Source organism: Lepisma saccharinum, chromosome 17, assembly GCF_977018435.1.
Source record: "Lepisma saccharinum chromosome 17, izLepSacc3.1, whole genome shotgun sequence".
Lineage (NCBI taxonomy): Eukaryota > Metazoa > Arthropoda > Insecta > Zygentoma > Lepismatidae > Lepisma > Lepisma saccharinum.
Window position 1 is genome coordinate 7351364 of NC_139245.1, and position 19817 is coordinate 7371180.

Here is a 19817-nt window from a genome sequence, read left to right on the forward strand (position 1 = left end):
CACTGTGAGGTCCGATGAACATGGTGGCCATATGGAGAATGTGTCATCTGCGGTCATTGCACGACCAATCCATCTACCTGGCAGGTGTATATTTAGGTACCCCCGGACATCCATATGCCTCTTCCGTGAGCTGTGGCATTAACCAACTTTCCAGCATGTCCAAGTACATGTTTCCCGTGATAGTGTTCTCAGCAAAAAAACAAAAAAAAACTAAAAGAATGGGCCAAACACACGTCTCTTAGAAACGGCACAAAACAAGTTTACTTTTGGGCTGTCACGTTCTACCTCAATGACAGCGTGCGAGTTCTCAGATCTCCATATCCGGACATTGTGCCTATTGACTTTTCCAGATAAATGACATGTCGCTTCATCACTCATGATGATTTGTTCCAACAAACCCTCATCCTCTTCGATCTTGGCCATCAAAGTCTCACAAAACGCAAGCCTCACCAGTTGCATTTTGTATGGGAACAACTTCAATCGCTTCCTCACTGTTGATGTTGGTATCTGCAACTGCTGACTGCCTATCCACACTGATTTCTGAGGGCTCTGTGTGAAACTTTCACGGACTCTGTCGGCGGTCTCTTCACTTACATTTGGCCTCCCTGTGCATCCTTTTCCTTGATGACAGATGCATCCTCTATCGCGAAACTGTTCGAACCACCTACAGATTGACGACGCGAGAGGAGCACGATATCCAAATTGCCGTGTAAATGCCCGTCGAACAGCAACAACACTATCTCTTTGTGCATATTCAATCACACACCAGCTACGATTGGTTGACAGCACAGCAATTTCTCCAACACCGCTAGAAAAAAAAAGAAAAATGAAAACAAATTAAAATCACATGATAACTTCAAACTTCCCTCTTTAAAATTACACTAAGATAGTTTATTGATGTTCAGTATTAGTAAAAATATAGCCTTATGAAATCATCCGATAATTTATAACCACACTGTACTTATAGTTCATGTGGGAACCCTATGTCAGATAGTATACAGCCTTACTACAATAGGGTAAAAATCACTGCTGGATACAGCAAGACAGTGTAACATAGCAAACTCCACCATGATGATGCTGAAGGATTTTTTTTGTGTCTGTGTGACAGAATCATATCTAAAGATGATGGCCGCCAAGTTCTCCAGATCTTAGATGTCTGGACTTCTATTTATTTTTTTTGGGGGGGGGGGGCACTTAAAACTATGTACAAAAACAATCCACAAACCTTGGATGAGCTGAAGATAAACATCACTGATGCCATCCAGAGTATCGACAACAGAATGCTCCATAGGATTGCTAGGAACAATGCGAAACGTGTGGACAAATGCATTGAACTGAAGAAACTTCATTTCCAATGTTGTATATTTTAATACATACATGTATATATAGCTCTTTACATTACTTACTTGCTGTTTCTACAATGGGTCCTGTTTTAAATTGAACACTGTAATAGTTTGTATGGTTGGTTGTAATACAATACAGAATTTAAGCAAGATAAGAGGAAAGTGTATTAAATTTATTAGTTGTTTCTCTTCCCTTTTAGCAAGCACACACATTGGGGAAAGCTGATGAGGCACGATTGTTGAAGCACAGGAAACTTGTTCTTCTTGTTGATCTGGATCAAACACTAATTCATACCACAAATGATAACATACCTGCAAATTTGAAGGTATTTTTTTTTTAGATTATTATTTTTTTCAAGTGATTGTCTTGTTTCATATTTACTTGCAAATTTCTTCCAAAATATCAATTAACTTTCAGTGGAAAGCAGCTATTTTTTGTTATAAACCGTTCCCTAATGGGAGCTTTTAAAGTATGCACTTTCAAACATTTAGGCATTTTTAAAAAATGTACAAGTAATCATCATAGAGGTTGGTTTTATATTTTCAGCCAACATGTCAGATTCTCACACAAGAAATTTTTGACAACCCCACCTCTCCATACCAGTATATTTAGAAATGATATACTTTTTTTTCCGCCGGCAAGTTGCTATGGCCCCCACAATGATTCAGAGTTAATAGAATAGTTGTAAGGCTGTTTGTGTACAGTATACAGTATACAGTGTGTTTTAAAAGTCCTGCAGAATTCTAAAAACCTATAACTAGGGACGTGAAGTTTTCATTTTAACGATAACACCAAAGAGTTGAGGAAAGCAAAATAAAGTGTTTAAAATATATTTGGATAAGTTAAGGAGGCAAGTTTTTGGTGTTTCGGAATCACGAATTTTTCAAAATAATACCGAATTTTCCACTTTAATGTGAAAAACTCCGTGAAATATGCAATAAAAAACTGGGAATAACATTTCTTATGTTGAAAAGGAACTAAAGTGCTATTGAACTGTCATTTCTGGTCTAGCTGGGGAAAATTCAATTCATGCGCAGGCATGACTGACAGTGTTTAACCTCATCCTGAAATGGAATTCGCTGAGGGATCTTCCCAGAAGGAAAGTTTCGTAGGAATGGGATAATTTTAAGGAAGAAGCATCTGTTGTGTTGCAGGGGAGGGTGTTAGGGGCTTGTATGTGTGTGTGTACACAAAATGATATTTTGAGTTCGCAGAGGGATTTTTTGGCAGTGTTAGGCAAATGTATGACTGTGTTCAAGGATTTGGGTTATATCATTCAATAAACATTTCATATTTTGTGTTTCATGAGTTGAAATAGTTTTCCAAGTGGATGAAATTTGGCCATTTTCCACAAAGGCAAGTCACAAAAGTCATAAATTTAATCATTTTGTCATAACTAAAATTTGTCTCAATTTTCCAGAACTAAAACAATGAAAATTTTAAGCATGGAAGGAAGCATTTCTTCTCTGAATCAGTTAACCCTATTCAGTATAGTTGAGTGGAGATATAGCTAATTTTACCATTCACCTAAGTTCAATCAATCTTATTTCTAATAAAGTTCTTTGTTTTCATTCCAGAATTAATTCTTACTTTTTTTCACTTTATGAGCAATAGTGTTGAATTTAGTCTAGGATGGAATTTGTACTCATTTTTTTATTTGCTGATGTTGGAAATATACATACAATTTCATTATCAGCTGTCATCATTTAATTTTCGATTTGATAACAACAATAAAAAAACACAAACAGCACGATAAAAAACACTTTAGGAGTACTTCCAAGCTTTTGATTCCATCTTGAAATCATGACCAGGCTGGTCGAGAAATGCTGGTGCTACTTGAACTTCAACCTCGTCACTTTCGTCATCTCTTCACCACCCTCGTGATGATTCCAAGATGGAATTGAAAGCTTGGAAGAAGTCCTAAAGTGTTTTTTTTATCATGCCGTTTCTGTGTTTGCTATTGTTCTTAACAAATATGTTGCCGGCACATGACGTAAGAAGTTTTTTACTATTAATTTTCGATGTCTCTATTATTGATTACTCTTCATCCATTTCATTTTCCAGGATGTTTATCACTTTCAACTACATGGTGCTGTTTCCCCTTGGTATCACACAAGATTGCGTCCAGGAACACATACATTTCTGAAGAATATCAGTGACTTGTATGAACTGCACATATGTACATTTGGTGCTCGAAGTTATGCTCATACAATCGCAATGTTTCTTGATCATGAGGGGAAATATTTTTCTCATAGAATTCTCTCCAGGGATGAATGCTTCAATGCAACTTCTAAAACTGCAAATCTAAAGTAAGTATAGTATTTGATGCTGTTTGGACCTAAAAGAATAGTTGTAATGGTCTCCATGATTTTAGTGTACCACTAAACCATGAAATTGTAATCAGATTATTATTATTGTTGCTATTAAAAGTATTTTCTAATAATTACTTTTCTGTCACTTTTGGCTAATTGTGACAGAAAAAGTGATTAGCAGGGATCAGATTTATATGCAGTAAAAATGTGCTAAATATGTAAATACATATTTAGTAATTTTTGCCAAAATATGGAGTTAAATATGGACTCAAAATTGTAAAAAATTATCTCTCTAATAACATGAGATACTATGCGAGCTACATAAAATACAATCTTGTCATTGTAACTATTTCCCATGGGCTACCTTTCACTGATCTAGCGTACCTCAATCACAGAGGCAGTGCATGGTAATGTTGAAGAGTCTTCCTGCTTGTGGGACTAAGTCTGTGTGTTGGTTAATTAATTATGTTTTCTTGACACTTTGAGCTATGATTTTTAAAGGAAAACATTTCCTCTGGGCTATATATATTTTTTTGCACTCCACTAAAAGTACTACAGTATTTTAAATAAAACCGCAATATATATACAATTCATATACGTGGGTCAGAAATTTAATAGTGGCAACACTGCTGTATATACGCCATGAAACTGAACCGGTGCTTCTCACTTATACCACATGTTTGTTTGATACCTAACTACCTCCCAGTAAATGGACTCTTCCTTCCAACACTAGGCACATGCGCAGTGGTAAGAGGAATAGAGTATCATTAGAGTTGGCAGTCTAAAGTTGTGTAGTCAGAATCCCACTAATGTGAAATTTCTGTTGATTCTCCCCATACCTCCAGGACAGACTGTCAATGCACAGTATTACTGTTTATTTTTGGAACATAACCTGCGTTGCAAAAGAAGAGAACCTGCGTTGCAAAAGAAGAGGGGACACTTTCTGCTGAATCCTCCCATCAATTTTCAAGGCAATGCTTGGGTGCATGTAGTGCAACCTGCGGCTGATTTGTTACCTTAAATGCTTTCATTTAAAATAATATTTTTAGTAGGTGTGCAAAAATAAACTATAGTCCTTTTTCATATTCTTTTTTTGAAGGTAAAGTGCAGCAAATAATCTTACCATCCGTTTCGATGAAATCTTCCTTGCAAAAGCTTACTGCATTTCATAGTTTGCTGCCACTTGTACCTGGCTTCGCCATTTCACTGACACTCAATACTGTCGTCACTGTCACACAGTAAGTTAAAACTATTCTAAAAAAAAACTTCACAATAACAGTCTAAATCTAGCAGATAAGTACACTTTCAACCCAAGAGGCATGTCCCTTACAATGCATTTCTGGCTGTGTAAGCCCAGATCACATTGTTTGAACAGTTGCTGCAACATACTCCCAACACTCATGGAGGGAAGTAAGGTAGAAGGTGCTTGTTCTTTCTTTCCTCTAAACTGCACCAAATAAACAATTGTGCAACGTCCACCCATGCAGTGCTCAGCACCACGGCGCAGGACTACTGGTACTGGCTGCGTTCAACATGCTAAACACTGCAGTTGGGTGGTTGGCAAAAGTTTACCCATATGTATGTCATAGTACAAAGACTCAGAAATACCTCAGGGCTTACTGGGTGTAAAGAAAGACTAAACCAGGTTTATATATAGATGTAACAGTTTATTATAATCCTATCACAAGGATGTCCGTTAGCACACTTACTCACATGTCTTTACCTTTTCCCTTACCACTCACGTGCATTTACTTGTACCACCTTTAGACTCGAAGAGATAAGGGGGGAGCAGGGAACATCCAATTCATTCCTCGCAGTGAGACGCCAATGGGGAGTATGGGGACCTAATTTTATTTAGGGCCTTTTTCGCAGCAGTCGTCACGGGTTCCCCTGAAAGAGAGAGTACGTTGCTGGAAACCCAACGCCACACTATCCTGGCGGAGTGCCACAGGTTGATAGGGGAAGGAAACCTCTTGCAGCAAGCGGAGCGGATCCTCTCACTCTAAAGTGGAGTTGTTCTCTCTCGCCAATAAGCAGAGTGGAGTATCTCTCACTCGAAAGTGGAGTGGGTTCTCTTGCCAAAGGCAGAGTTCAACCTCTCTCGCTGGAAGGCGGAGTGCGGCTTCTCTCGGGTGCTTGGCCTCTCGCAAGAGCGGAGTGCAACTTCCTTCCTTAGGATGCTTAGACTCTCGCAAGAGCGGAGTGATCCTTCTTCCAGGTCCGTTGGTAAGAGATCTTATCGTGAACCGACCTGAAAGCCAACTGAACTGCAGGCCTCGCTGTGCTGGCTTTATACTCGCGGTGGCGCATGGGTGGTGAAAATTTTAACTACAAGTACGCGTTGCTAACTCATTTTTTTACATATTGCAACCTTCGTACTGAGAAACATCCAAGAAGTGACATTAAGAAAACACTAGTGGGAAAATCACTAGATGCACGTGTCAATATAAACTAAAACTGTGTGCATTCAGACAATACAATTAATAATGAGCCTCGCAGGACTTTGCAATGAATTGAACAGAGTAAATGTCAATAAATGCTAACATTCACAGAATACCGCGACCACGCAGGGTCGAAGCTAATAAAAACGTAGAGGTGGATCCGTTAACGTTTACAGAATAGTGTGACCACTCAGGGTCTAATAATAAGTAAAACTAATAAACGTAGAGGTGGATCCGTTAACACATTTAAACTAAAAGTGTACGCCTCACAGGGACATTTAGCCTGCATTCTTTATTCAAACCTTCTTAACAAAAATATAATATTGCGACCACGCAGGATCGTTAAATGTGGAGACCACGCAGGGTCGTTACAATTGTTGAATGTTTTGTTCAGGGAAAAAACAGTCGTACAAAATATTTGATATCTTGTCAATAAAGGGACCAAGGAAGATGTTTGTAAAAAGAGTGAAAAAGGAATGTAGGCTGAAAAACTAGTCAATAAGGAGACCAGATAGGATTTTTTTTTAAAAAAAGGGAAGTCAAAACCATGTAACCTTGTTGGTGGAAGATAATTATCAACAGTGTTGTTTTTTATTCCATGATCAGTGTTGAAAATTAAAAAAAGGACTCATCCAATCTTCTTAATCATTAGATACAATGAACAGCACCTGTTTTTGGTAAAATAAAATTATGCAGCATCATGTTTTAAGGTAAAAGTTATCAGAACCGTGTTCACATATAGTCAACTCTCTTTTCCATGTCCTTTCAGGCTTCCTGGTAAAACTCATTATTTTGAAGAGGTTCTCATACACAAAGATTGCCTTATAATTCTACTTGAAAAATTCCATGTTAACATCACGTAAATAATAATTTATTGTATAATTAATTTTAATTTATTTATAAATTTATATAAATACTTTAAATCAATGGTTCTCAAACATTTTTCTTATTGTACCGAAAGTCTTAATGTATCCCCACCATAGCTTTTCTCCGAATAGTGTTTTTTTTCTGCATTATTGGTGGGTCGTTTTTTATATGTAGGAGGCATGTATCTCCAATAGAGCAAAATGCCATTCGGGCTGTATGTGGAAAGATGGTAAATGAATAAACATTAGCATCCTACCTAAAAGACGATAAAAGGTAAACGACAAAGCAGTGTCCTATCACTCCTTCCTACTCCAACTCTGCTTGCCCTTTTAAACCTTTAACTTACCTTCCCATGTCTTAAATTTTTTCCATACTTGTCCTATCTCCTGAGGAAGCCACATGATGTGGTGAAAGCTTGAGAACAAAGTAATTACATGCCAAAACTGGTCTTTATTACTCAGTGAAATGATGTCATGTGGTGTAAGTTTTGCCTTATCTAAATTAGAATCCTACGTTTATTATTTTCTTGGGTGTTCCTACGTTACAATCTTCTTGATGTCTGGTTGTGCACTTGAAACTTTCAAGGAGAGATTCGGCTCCAAATTTAGTCTATTATAGATTTCAAACGAGTATTTTATTTCAAAACATATGAAACAAAGATAAGATACTGTCGGTGCCTGATCAGCCTTCCTGTTGAGTGTTAAAGCTATGAAGTCTGAAACAATGAAGTCTGCTCCACACACCTGCAGCAAAAGTGTTGTCTTGTGGGTATTCTCGACATTTCTCTTCAGAGCTGGTCGCATACTCCCTTCAAGTCATTCATATACCCCTGAGGGTACGTATACCACAGTTTGGGAACCACTGCTTTAATGATACCCCACAGGTGCAGATATGCCCAAAATGTTGGGGGGGGGGGGAGTATTTTCGAAAAATCGCATGGCAGTAAGCAACATGTGGTCAGTACTTTGCTCAGGATCTTGCATAGTTTGCCTGGTGACCACCCTTAATGACGTACCACTGATGGCATGTAGTACAGCACTTGCAAAGTGAGTAAATGCAGCAACCAAAATAAGTGCAAAAATTAATTTTTCAGTTGATTTCTTTCAAATTTTGGATCTTTTTTCTCAAAATGCTCATAGTTACTGGGAATAGAGTCTTTACTTGAAGGAAGACACCATTCCCAGGGTCAATGAAGAAGCGTTGACCATAGATCAACTACTGAGCTGAAGTAATAATGCATGTCCTTCATGAATTTATTGTCATTTTATACAATATCTGTTATCGTTAGGTAGTAGGGATCTTGATTTTTCTCATACACAATAATTCACAGATATTATGTGATTTAACCACAATTTACACTTAAATAGTGAAATATACTACTAAAATGGGACATTTGAATTTACACTACTTTCATTCAAATGTGAGTGTGAATTTTGTCTTGAAATTATGCACATGCTAAAAGAAACTTTCAAAGTGCATGATTTTATGTATTCATCAGAAAATTGTGCTAAATTCAATCCACAAATGTTGACAGTGAAAAAATGTGTTGATTTAAGCAAATGTAACAATGAAAAATTAAGGTCTCTTATTATTGCTATTGGTAAATTTTATCTTTCACCAGTAAAAATATGTTGGTCCATCCCTACTGTTAAATGCACTGGCACTTATTAATGACATATTTTTTTATTTCACAGAGCTCTATTTCCATGTGGTGACCATATGGTGTGCATTATTGACGATAGAGAAGATGTTTGGACTTATGCTCCCAACCTGATCCATGTACGACCGTATCATTTCTTCCAGCATACAGGTGACATAAATGCACCACCAGGCCTTGCAAAGCAGGAAAACGATGAAAAAGAAGGTTACGATTTTTCATCAATAGGTATGTCATTTTGCTATCCACATTTATTATAATTTCTATTACACACACACACACGCATGTGTATATATATATCAGAGATGGATTGATACCAAGTTTTACCCAATAACTGATATTATACCTATCCGATACTAAATGTATGATACCAAATGAATGCAGATTATGTTTATTAATAATTGGGAAAAGAGAGACGCAGTAGTATATAAATATGGAGAAACTAGTACTCACTTTATCTGTGAAACTGTTTTTTCTTATTCGTTATTAATTTCAGTCGCCACTGCCAACATCCTCGGTGAGTACAGCAAGTTCCAACAAGGATGGTGGCAGTGGCCACTGAAATTAATGGAACAAAGAAGAAAAAAACAGTTTCGTGGATAAAGTGAGTACTAGTTTCTCCATATTTATTGTTTATATTCATAAAAGTTATTAAAAAATAGCATAATATTGTAAAATATTTACAGATATATCAGATTGGTAAAATTATCTGTTGATACCGATAAAGTACTAATTAATCTGTCCCATCCCTAATACACATATTGATGAAGGAATTGGGAGCATAAAATTCTAGATCTTTGTTTGTTGAAAAATCATACTGAAATTATATCATACTTCAGTCACTTCTTTCACGCACTGTGGTGAAGGTGTCATCTGCTAATATATATCAGTGTAATGTATTTGGTCTAGGAATTAATTCGTGCGGTTGTTACGCACACATTGAAGCTGTAGTTCAAACACAAAATACATAAATACCTTAAGAAAAATATTGCCCATCACGAGCCACCACTTTCGCCCATCTGTCAGGCAAGTTACGGATTCCGTGGCGAAAGAAGTCCTCATCCTTTGAAGCGATCCAGTCAGAGACCCATTTTTTGATATCTTCTGAAGAAGTGAACCGCTGTCCAATCAAATTGTTATTCATGCAATCGAACAAGTAGTAGTCCGAAGGAGCAACGTCTGGTGAATATGGCGGGTGGGGTAAAACTTTCCATCCGACATTTTCTAAATAGGTTTTGACCGGTTTTGCGATATGTGGGCGAGCATTATCATGTTGAAAAATAAGTTTATCATGTTTGTTCTCCCATTCTGATCGTTTCCTGGCCAGAGCTTGCTTTAAACGCATTAATTGTCGTCGATAACGTTCTCCATTAATAGTTTCACCCGGTTGCAGCAGCTCATAATACACCACACCATTCATATTGTGCATTCATATGCACAATATAACCTTTGCACAGTGAATATCTCGTTTCGGTTGTGATGGACCTGGTTCACCTGGCTTCACCCAGGCCTTTTTTCGTTTCGGGTTCTCGTAATGGATCCACTTCTCATCGCCAGTAACAATGCGATGCAAAAGCCCCTTTCTTTTCTGTCTTTGAAGCAGCAATTCGCAAATGGTTTTTCGTCTTTCAGCATCTGTCTTTCAATTCATGTGCAACCCAATATGACATCTTTTGAATCATTCCCATGGCTTTGAGGTGTTTGGAAACTGTTGTTTGATCAACGCCTAATGCTTCTGCAAGTTCTTCCTACGTTTGACACGAATCCTGATCGAGCAATGCTCTCAATTCTTCGTCTTCAAATTTTTTTTGGCTGTCCAGGTTGCTCTTGGTCTTCCAGCCCGAAATCACCACTTCTAAACCGTGCAAACCACTTCTGACACGTTTGCTCAGCTAGCACATGGTCACCATACACTTCCACCAAAATACGATGACTTTCGGTAGCACTTTTCTGCATGTTAAAGTAATGAAGCAGAACACCCCGCAAAAACACTTTATCTGGCACAAAGTGTGCCATGTTCAGTTGACTACAAAATGCTGTTGTTGACGCGTCACTCAACTGCCCTATACCACGAATGATGTGTGCTGACAGGAGTTTTCAACGCATGTGTGGATACACGGAACTGTGGGACGATACGCTCGTTACGCCATCTCTTGTCCAGGTGCATGAATTAATTCCTAGACCATTATTCTTTTAATGCATGTACACACAAACCATCTAACCTATGTGTAAATCTTCATAATTGTAAATGCATGGAGGTTACCACAACTCCAGTTGTATTTCAAACTTAAGTTGCAAGTAATCTAAAGTTAATGTATTATTTTATACTTGCTTATGGAGCATGTACAATATTGAAACAGAATCACGATGAAGTGACTTTCTTTCAAAAGTAAAGCAAAGTTATTTTATTCGACATTTATCCACATGATCTACCATTGTGACTTTTTCAATGCAGAGGTTTCGACAAGACTTCAATAAGTTTCTCTGCGGAAATGTTCTACGTGAGAACACTCAGGGAAAAAACATGGCTTCATAGTCAACATTGATTTTTACACTATTTCAATTTTGAGAGTTCATCAGATTTCCCTACGTAGCACCAATATTATGTTTCTTTTACAGGGAAATTTCGTAAAACTTTAACGTCAGACTTAAACAGAATTGATTGTTCAGTAAGTTGTTGTGATAAAACAGAACACCCAAACACCTCCAACATTTCTTACAATAATAATTTACGTCTGTGAACACCTACTACAGATAATCAGGTGTCGACAGTAGCTACACAACATTAAGAACTCAAGTGAAAGCTTTCTTTATGTAAAATTACTCAACCTGTTTATTTGGAATCATCTTCAGACTGTGCATCGTCCATTTCGTCATCATCTGACTTGGCATCTGAGATGGCTTGCCATCTCAATGCTCATTCACTGTGACTTCCACCAGATGCAGAGCCGAGAAGATAAGAAATTTCCATTCGGTTCTGTAGAATCACCCTTGCTGGCAGTTGCTATTCACTTCCAGGAAGGGCTGGAAGTAAATTGCCAGAAAGTTCAAATTGCACCTCGATTGGAACTTTCTATCTCCATTAAGGGTTATCCCAATTGAACATTTGCTAAGAAAATAATTTAAGAATGAATGTCGCACCTGTCACAATGGAATTGTCCTTGTAGAAGAGTGGCAAGGAGATTTGTTACATGAAACAGCACAAAGAATTCTTTAAGAAATTGTTGACTCTTGTGGTTAATATTCCGTTACTCTCCTCATTCCATTTTCTGGTGTAAACCTGATGTGGTGATTACTAGAAGTTGATTTTTTTTTTCAGATCCAAAAACAAAAGCAGAGGATAAGGATGACAAAACTGAAAATTCTCAGAATGGCGATTCGTCTGAGAAGGACAACGTGGCGCACATGGCAAAGCTTAGCATGGAGAAAAAGAGCAAGGCGAAGGAGAGTGGCAGCGAAAAGGAAGAAGGCGAATTAAATGAAGACAGTGTCAGTTGTGACGGGGATGAACCCGCAGCACCCTCCCAAGACAAAGAAATTGCAGCTGTGAAATCGGACTTGAGGTTAACGGATGACGAAAGCCAGGACACGTCTATTAATAATTCCAAGGAAGCATCGCAGGACGATGAACAGAGGAATGAAGACACAGATGGGATGCAAGCTGATTTTGAAGTTTCCGATGATGATGAACAGAAGAAGGCAGAGAAGCCTGTGAATAATGAGTCGGTTGATCCGAAGGATGGGCCTGGCGAGAACAAAAGTGAGTGCATTAAAACGGAAACGTCGGAAGAACCAATGGAAGTTAGTGCTGCAGACACCAAAGAGGAAGAAGAAAAAACAAAGAATTCATATGTTTCCAGAGACAGGCAGAGTGGGGAAGGTGAGGGGGAAGAAGAACTCATAGAAATAGAAGATCATGATGACTATTTGTTGTATCTTGAAGAAATATTAAAAATTATACACAAAGCATTTTACAACATATACGATCAGTTGAAAGAGGAGGGGAAGTGTGAAGTACCTGATTTGAAAAATGTAATACCATACGTTAGAAGAAAAGTTTTGGAAGGTGTAAATATAGTGTTCAGTGGTGTTGTACCTACCTGTATTCCTTTGGAAAAGAGTAGGCCTTATACTGTCGCAAAAAGTTTAGGAGCTAAGATTACGGAAAAGGTGATACCGAGAAAGATGGACAAGGATGAGGGAACGACTCATTTGGTAGCTGCAAGGTTAGGGACAGCAAAGGTGAACGAAGCACGGAAAGTTGGTGGTGTATTTATAGTGACTCCTGACTGGTTGTGGTGCTGTGCAGAAAGGTGGGAACGAGTTGACGAGAGACTTTTTCCTCTGAATAGAAACACTGCCGTGAATCGAAAGCCCCCATCGCATTGCGGGAGTCCAGATATTAATCAAGACAGGCAACAGCAGGGCACGGAATGTGACCGAATGTTTTCCGGTGATTTGCGTGTTACAAATAGTGAGGTTTTCCCTACGTATGACCCAGTGACCGGGAAAAGAATTGTACCGAGTGCGAGTAGTGGCGATGCTAAAAAATCTAGTGATACTGACAAAAGCAAAGATAACGATGGAAGTGAAGATGGGAGTTCCTCTGATCGTTTCATGGATACCATAAATCCTTTACTGTCGTTTTCTTCTGAAGATATTGCGAACATGGACAAAGAAGTGGAGGACATATTTAATGAGTCGGACGAGTCTGAAAGTGAGGACGAACCGAAACAAAAGCCAACCAAAATTGTTTTGCCACCGAAGGTATTGCAGCAGGTAGAAGAGGAGGAAGAGGAATCGAGCAGCAGTTCTGCTGACAGTTTAAGTGGTAAGTTTTCTTTCTTGTGACTGTTCGACTTAGAAATCTAACTAATATTTTATGGCATTTTTTTCCTTGGCGAGTGCTTTCGAAACTTCTAGTACTTAACCATTTATGCTGTGACATAGTGTGATTGTTAGAACAGGGGTGCCCATCTCCCCAAATCATGTCATTCATCCTCTTAAACCATGTCAACTGAAAGTAACATTTTTTCTTAGTTTTTCTGAACACCATACTTTATCTATCTGCCCCTCCTTCCTAAACAAGGGTGCCCATCACCCCAAGATTGTGGATGCATTATTCCTAGAGGCACATATTTTTGGTAAATAAAAAAGAAAATTTCGGTATAAAAACAGAGTTAATTTCGGGTTCAAAAGCGGTAAATGAAATGAAATTTCGCTGTTATAGCGGTGAAAAGCAGTATATAAAATGGTATTTTGGTTATAAAAATGTGAATATAATCCCAAATTTGATTTAAAAACTGCACTGTTATACAAAATAAACATATCCCTTCTAATAGCATATTAAATCATTACCAGAATATTCAGTTTATTCCTGTAAAAAGGGGTCCATTTTTGCTTCTCAAATATCTACAGCAGAATTAATCAATTTTCCATGAATTGCATAACTCACAGGATACTTCAGACTTCAGAAAGTGTCGCGTCTGTATGTAAATGGTACATTTCGTGTTTAGGAGTCTATTTCACATTTTGCAGTTGATTTCGCATCATTTTGTGACAAAACAGGGTAGGAAAATGCACCTCACACCTTTCAGAAACATGAAAAATTAACATTACAATGTGTTATTTCACATTTTGTGTTTTCATCAAAAACGAAATATGCATGCCTTTAATTATTCCCCTCTCCCCTGCAAAAAAAAAAGTTCATAATAATCCCACCAAAATAGCTTGGAAGAATACATAATAAATGTTTATTTAAATACAATACCATATTAAACTGTCCATATTTTTTTAATTGTTCAAATTTCAAAATAACTGAAAGCACATTCATTGGTGAAATGTAATAAGTTATATAAACATACATTTAAACAGTGTTTGTGAGTTGAGAATAAGGTTTGTAAAATTGTTACACAACTTGAAACAGAAAATTCAACCTGGGGAAATGAAATAAAATGATGCAGCCGTGTGACCGATTAAATTATTGTTTCACAGACATTACAGAACTTTAGCTAGAAATTCCTAAGCTCTTGGCGAGAATAGTTTCTCCTCCAAAGAACTCGACCCCTCTGATTGGGGTAAATATAATAATTTTAGTAATCCATAGCAATAATTATGTGGATTTTTATCTTCAGTGCAAATTTCACTTGTTGAAGTAAAATTGTCCTGTGACAAGAAGGTAGAAATGTGAATTTGATATTTTTTTTTTTCTGTTTGATCGGGTAACGTGCAAGGTGTCCAATTTAATATTTAAGAATTGGATATTGCCCCCTCCCCCCTGATAATACATATTATCTGTTACAATTCCCTTGGTAGTCTACAAGTTGCTATATCATAAAAAAATCCCTCTCCAGAAGTTGAGTGGATGCAACATGCATGTACAAACCCATCTGTGGGCACCCCTGCCTTACTTTCTTTACTTCATCCAATGGATTAAATAAATATGTTGCATTTAAGGTGTAAATATTTTACATATATTTTAGAAAAATATATAAATTTTGAATTTTATATCATTTGACGGAAAAAAGCCCCTCAAAAAACTAGATGGCGCGGTCTGTGCCATAAACCCTTCCTGTAGGCACCCCTCTGCTAGAAGTAGAAAAAATAATGGCATTTTTGTTTCATTACATGGCATGCTTAAACACACGTGTCTTATTGTACTGCTAGAACAGATTTAAATTACCTTCTTTTTGAAGTCATTATTGTCTTCTCGTTTTCTCACAGAATACATGTTCCAGTACTTTTGTGTATTTGCACATATAATATTGTATAAATCAGAATTCAAGATTGAACTTCGATATCCAGGCAATACTCCACATCTGATGAATAAGTCTTTTGCCAGAAGTAGTTCATACAATAACATAACAGTATTTATATTACCACTTTTTAGGGCTATAAATCAAGCAAGCACATACAATCAAAATTTATATAACACTTAAAAAAAAACTGTCGATACATCTCACTCCAGTGGTCGTTAGTGTGAGGCACACAAATTAATTTGTACTACAACCGGACCCTGTGGCCGAGTGGTTAGCACATCGCGCTGCGATGCCAAGGGTCTCGGGTTCGAATCCCACTTGGGCTTGGTTGTTTGTGAATGTCCATTCATCAATTTCATCATTTCGTAACTCATCCCCATCTTCGCAAATTAGCCAAGAGGCACAAAACTCGAAGTAAAATAAACTAAATCAATCAATCAATCATTTGTACTACAGAGCAAGGTGAGCCCAGCCCAGAGTTCACTACCAGAAAATTTTCACTTTAAGTTAGAAATTCTATGGGCGATTTCATACCTAAGCGACAATTACAAATGCTTAAATTCAGCATTTATTTTTATTACTCCTCAGAAACCCATTGGTGTGATACAGTTTCACTTCTGAACTATTAAACTTCATGTAATATTTTGTAAATTAATTTTTGCAATTTTAATACTCTCTAGGACTTGTTTTTGTTGCTTAAATGCTTCTAAACTCTGAGTTGTTATGCATTCCTAAGAAAATAACATGAAATGGAATGAAATAAAACAATGGGTTGTCACAAAATCAGCATTAAACTAAAAATGCTAATGTGGCAGGCCTTAATAATAATAATGCATTGAGGTGAAATTGTGCATATGAACTTTTCAGGTGCAAAGGCAACATTTTCTGATTTTCAGCCCATCCTAAGACATAGTTTGTAAATGTGGTTATGTGTATGTCAGTCTTCTGGTCCTTTACAGTATTTCTAAGTTGCACCCAATCCATTTCGCATTTTGTAATTCTGTTTATGTATTTCTTTACTTTGAGGAATGTAGTCTAGGAGGTGGCTACTTTTTCTCGCCCCCTCCCCCCACACCATCATTAATGAACATGCATGTCTTGCAAGATTTCAAGTGGGAGGCAGCTTAAAAGTTTTAAACTTAAAACTGGCAATCAGCATAAACACTGATTGATAATTTTCTGTTAGTTTTTGATAACTCTGGTGAGGCGTTGCTTGGATGTTAGGGAGCTAACAGAGCAGTCTTTTTAGATGTAAAATGGGGGCACCAATTACTCTTATGTTAATTGTTAGTTTTCAACATCCATAAATTATTCTCATACTTAATAACATATATAAGGAACTGTTAGTAAATGTTTAGTGTAAAGTGTTAGGACAAATATTTTTTTATAATAGTTGTTTAAATGTCTTAAATTTTTGGAAAATTTGCCTTGAAAAACGTCGATTTTATCTCAGTCATAGAGTAGCCAACTTAATACAGAAATTATTGATACTGGGAATCATAGTTCAATTCTACATGAATTGTTTTCACAAACATGAAAAATCCTGACATGTAGTAACCAAATGTGAGTGTAGACAGACTGAGGATGCAAGCAATATAGTGTTCAGAGATTTATTAGTGTTTGTTGGGGGGAAGGAAATCCCTATTATATTTTGTCAACTTTTCTTTAAGAATTAATGCAGTTTAGGTTTCAGATTTATGTTTTTGTATTTAAAGATATATTATTTTTTTTGCATTGAGTGTTGGAATCATGATCTTGCTGGCTGGAAACTAAAAATTCTATATTAAAATCACAATAGGAAAAACATCTTATGTCATGTCATTTATTTTTAGCCTTAAAAACCTAGAATTATATGTGACTTATATTACTAGGTCTTAGATTAGCCACCCTGTAAAGTAATTTAAGGTTTGGGCCCAAAATGGGAACTATTTTACTTCTTGTCATCATGAATCTTTGATTTCCTAGTTGTCATGAACTTTGTTAATGCTACTTACAGGGGATCATCCGAAAGGCTGGGGGAAGGAATCGCAGAAAAGGAAACGTGATGCTGATCTCCTTACTGGAACAGGTACAGGTACCGAGACAGAAGAGGATATGCCAAGTGCAAAATTTCGAAGAGGAGAAGCCCTTCCTAGTGACTTAGATCTTGGTGAACAAGAGAGTTTTGATAGTGATGAAAACAATCCAGACGAAATGGATGACCGTGAGTGGAATATGATGGGTGCAGCTCTAGAAAGAGAATTTCTGGCTGGAAGCAATGAATGATTGATCTCACCTTTGTTGTTTGTACAATTCATTCTCAGTTATGTACATAGATGTGATTTGTATATGTATATATGTATAAGCGACAGATGTACATATATTTTAAAAGCTACGTGTGGTTCCTGTACTTTTTCGTGCAAGGACAGAAGTTGCATGCAATAGGCTGGAATGAAAATTGGTTGTATGGATTTCAAAAGCACTTTCCTGCTGACAGTACAAATATTACATTCCCTCTGTATGGAGGGACATGTGTTAGTTTTTAATAGATTTGTGAGCTTATTGTAGTTTGTTTTGGAAGTTGTTACTATATCTTTAAGTTATCACCTTAAAGTATGGCAATTCATATTTTTTCAAATTTTGTTATTGTTCAAAAAATTAACTGTCTGCTATTTTCATACGAGCTGATGAGAAATTTGTAATGTTAGAGTAGCTTGCTTATTTCACATTTCAAAAATTTTACTGTTATTTTAATTGTATTCTTGCTGCCTTGTGTAGCATGTCTTAATTTTAATTTCATCACCTTTAATTAATTTAATGCCAATAATAATTTAATGATTTAATTTAATTGGAACAAACTAATTTTCATTCAAAATTTCTGTATTGATGAGTGAATGTTTGACTTCACAGAGACAAAATGTTCTTTCCACATAACTTAACAAACATAGAATATGATGTTTGTTGAACATACAGTTACCCCTCTTCATAGATTTAAATTGGCAATGAAAAATCTCAGATATCACAATATTTGTGTTTGACGTATTTTTTCTCCCCAATTTTGAAACCTAATCCAGAATAAAAATATGTATTTTTGTCTTGTGTACTTAACCATTGTACATATAATGAAAATGGGGGAAAATTGTATATTTCAGTGTGTTCTGCAGGGGTTTCTATGCAGAGGAAATCCACAAATGACCCCTTGTTTTGCTTCTTCAAGCAATAATATTGACTCTGCCCCACACTTAGCATTTGAAGAAGAAATAATGAGGACAAATGGATATTACATTTTTAATGTGTTTGACAAAGGTTTGTTATATACATATTTCACCTGTCATATTAGGGCTGGTCAAAATTTGACCACCTCTTCCCCCCCCCCCAAAAAAAACAACTTAATTGAAAGGTGTGTTATAATCCCATAACCATAAGTAATTTTACAAAACATTTATGTTATGACCAAAATGCTACTGTGTAAAGTGAAAAATGTTATGGCATTTCTCAAGGATAGAATCTGTCGATTTCCGTAGCATAACCAGAGTCAAGCTCTAGGTCATGAGTGCTTTAATGGCATCCGAGTGAGATGTAAAGAACATATAACTTCACATTTTTAAAAGCCAATAACTATTCAACAGAGTTTTTAAGTACAAAGCAATGTCACTGTTTAAATACATATTTTATAACGTGTACAGTACACATATGGAAGATTGCTTCAATTGTAAACACTGTGCAATCACAAAAGCAAACCGGGATGTTACATGAAATACTTCCATGTGTACTGTCTGCTACGAGATTTTTGAAAGCGTTTACATAGCATTTATGCTAGCAAGAATGTTAACAGAAATGCTTCCGTCTAAAGCAGACGTTAGGGTATGTGCAATCTCAAAAATGGTGGGTCTGCGTTGTAGGTGGCCGCGGTGGCTCAGTCGGTACCGCGTCTGACTACCATGCTCAAGGTCCCGGGTTCGATCCCCGGCCGGTTCAAATCCGGGAACTTTTCTAACGGTGGAAGCGGTCCCGGCGCCCACCCAGCGTCGAATAACATGGGTACCTGGGGGAAACCCTGGGGGGTAAAGGCAGTCAGGGGCGTGATGCTGATCACATCACCCCCACTCACGACCGGATCAAGAAAGTGTGGGGCGTTACCCCCACACCCCCTATACGCCTTCATGGCGTGGTGCTATGCACAGGGGAACACTTTACCTTTTTTACCTTTACCTTTACCTGCGTTGTACTTTACATGGAAGCATTTCATGTAAAATTTCGGTTAGCTTTTGTAATTACAATGTATAATATATACAGCACAAAAGGCATGTCGAGTTACACCATCTATGGTGAGTTCACATTGTTTACAATTGAAACAAATATTCTGTCGTGTGTACAGTAAACATTATAAAGCACGTATTTAAGCAGCACCATTGATTTGTACCTAAAACCATTTAATAATTAAGTGTGAGGTGATACA

The 19817-nt window shown here is 37.0% G+C and overlaps 1 protein-coding gene across 1 annotated transcript in view; it reads left to right on the forward strand.

The window, feature by feature from the left end:
• Fcp1 (RNA polymerase II subunit A C-terminal domain phosphatase Fcp1) overlaps positions 1–18624 on the forward strand; it is a 35111-nt gene extending 16487 nt beyond the window's left edge. The window contains exons 3-7 of the mRNA XM_083138872.1: positions 1544–1669; positions 3409–3653; positions 8659–8849; positions 11941–13452; positions 17376–18624. Of these exons, the coding sequence (XP_082994998.1) occupies positions 1544–1669; positions 3409–3653; positions 8659–8849; positions 11941–13452; positions 17376–17644 (2343 nt within the window). The 3' untranslated portion in view covers positions 17645–18624. The remainder of the gene's footprint in view (positions 1–1543; positions 1670–3408; positions 3654–8658; positions 8850–11940; positions 13453–17375) is intronic.
• Positions 18625–19817: the final 1193 nt, after the last annotated feature.